The sequence below is a fragment of the Cebus imitator genome, unplaced genomic scaffold (assembly GCF_001604975.1).
Source record: "Cebus imitator isolate Cc_AM_T3 unplaced genomic scaffold, Cebus_imitator-1.0 Scaffold9, whole genome shotgun sequence".
Lineage (NCBI taxonomy): Eukaryota > Metazoa > Chordata > Mammalia > Primates > Cebidae > Cebus > Cebus imitator.
Window position 1 is genome coordinate 3562607 of NW_016107324.1, and position 1793 is coordinate 3564399.

The following is a 1793-nucleotide window of genomic DNA, read 5'->3' on the forward strand; positions in this document are numbered from 1 at the left end:
GGTGAGCCGAGATCACGCCATTGCACTCCAGCCTGGGTAACAAGAGCGAAACTCCGTCTCAAAAAAAAATAAGTAAAATAAAATAAAAAAAAGATGTCATCTTCTAAAGATTACAGTTAGATATTTTTGAATCAAAGGCGGGGGGATCACGAGGTCAAGAGATCGAGACCATCCTGGTCAACATGGTGAAACCCCATCTCTACTAAAAATACAAAAACATTAGCTGGGCATGGTGGCGCGTGCCTGTAATCCCAGCTACTCAGGAGGCTGAGGCAGGAGAATTGCTTGAATCCAGGATGCGGAGGTTACGGTGAGCCGAGATCGCGCCATTGCACTCCAGCCTGGGCAACAAGAGCAAAACTCCATCTCAAAAAAAAAAAAAAAAGAACTCTTATCTAAAACTAAATAAATAGATAAGGAAATATCCTCTTGAAGGAAGTAGGGAAGGAAGTAACTGAAGAGACATTGTGTTTGCTGTGTTTGACAGAGTCTGCAGAAGGCTACAGATGTGAAAGATGTGGAAAGGTATTTACCTACAAATATTACAGAGACAAGCACCTCAAATACACCCCCTGTGTGGACAAGGGCGATAGGAAATTTCCCTGTTCTCTCTGCAAACGATCCTTTGAGAAGCGGGACCGGCTGCGGATCCACATTCTTCATGTTCATGAGAAGCACCGGCCTCACAAGGTGAGTATTAGGAGGACACATGACCCGCCATCCCATTCTCTCTCCCTTTCCAAGCTCCTGAATGCGGGGAGGCCCTCACAGGTACTAGCAGGGCTGTGGTGCCTGACCGACACCCTCTCTGAATGAGGAGAGGATAGTATTACGGAACAGGCAGTCGGGAATAGGCAGGGCGATGCACACGTGTTAGGATGCTTGCACCAACAGAGGGAGGAACATGGAGGAAGGGGTCTCCATGACCACTTAGACACGCGGATTATGAAAGATGCACAGACGTGGCCTTGAGCCAAGTCTAGAAGGACAGATGGGGTGTCTGATTTATACTGGTGGCAGGGTTAGTTGGGCTGGGAAAAGGGACAAGCTGTTCCAGGCAGGAAAGGGCCTGGCATGTGCACCTGGGAAACTGCACCTTGTCCCATATCTGTGCAGGTGTATTGACAGGTATAGGTGAGAAGGAAGCGAAGGCCCGGTCCTTCCAAAGAGCAGAAGGCTGGCCAGGCGTGGTGGTTCACACCTGTAATCCCAGCACTATGGGAGGCCAAGGCAGGTGGATCACCTGAGATTGGGAGTTCAAGACCAGCCTGACCAACATGGAGAAACCCCATCTCTACTAAAAACACAAAAAGTAGCCAGGTGTGGTGGCACATGCCCATAATCCCAGCTACTTGGGAGGCTGAGGCAAAAGAATTGCTTGAATCCAGGATCACGCCACTGAACTCCAGCCTGGTCAATGAGCGAAACTCCGTTTCGGAAAAAAAAAAAAAAAAGAGTAGAAGGCCTCTACAGAAGGCCGAGGATTGTGAAAGACAGAAAAGCAATAATGGCAATAGGGAGCCATCTTCTGCCATTCCAGATTCCTGGATGCTGTGCTAGGCTTAGTGCAAAAAAAGTACAGGATACCCTTGGGCTTAATGAAAAGGAGGACGCGGCTTGGACACAGAGGTATTCTTGCTTGACTGTTGGCCTTGCCGGAACTAGCTCAGGCAGCTACGACCTTGAGCCCATTTTCCTTTTTTGAAAATTGAGAGGCCATGCACAGTGGCTCATGCCGGTAATCCCAGCACTTTGGGAGGCCAAGGTGGGTGGACTACCTGAGGTCAGGAGTT

At 49.0% G+C, this 1793-nt stretch overlaps 1 protein-coding gene across 1 annotated transcript in view; it reads left to right on the forward strand.

The window, feature by feature from the left end:
- The window catches only part of PRDM14 (PR/SET domain 14), a 17966-nt gene that overhangs the window by 12270 nt on the left and 3903 nt on the right, over positions 1-1793 (forward strand). Inside the window, exon 6 of the mRNA XM_037744100.1 lies at positions 488-690. Within this exon, the coding sequence (XP_037600028.1) occupies positions 488-690 (203 nt within the window). The remainder of the gene's footprint in view (positions 1-487; positions 691-1793) is intronic.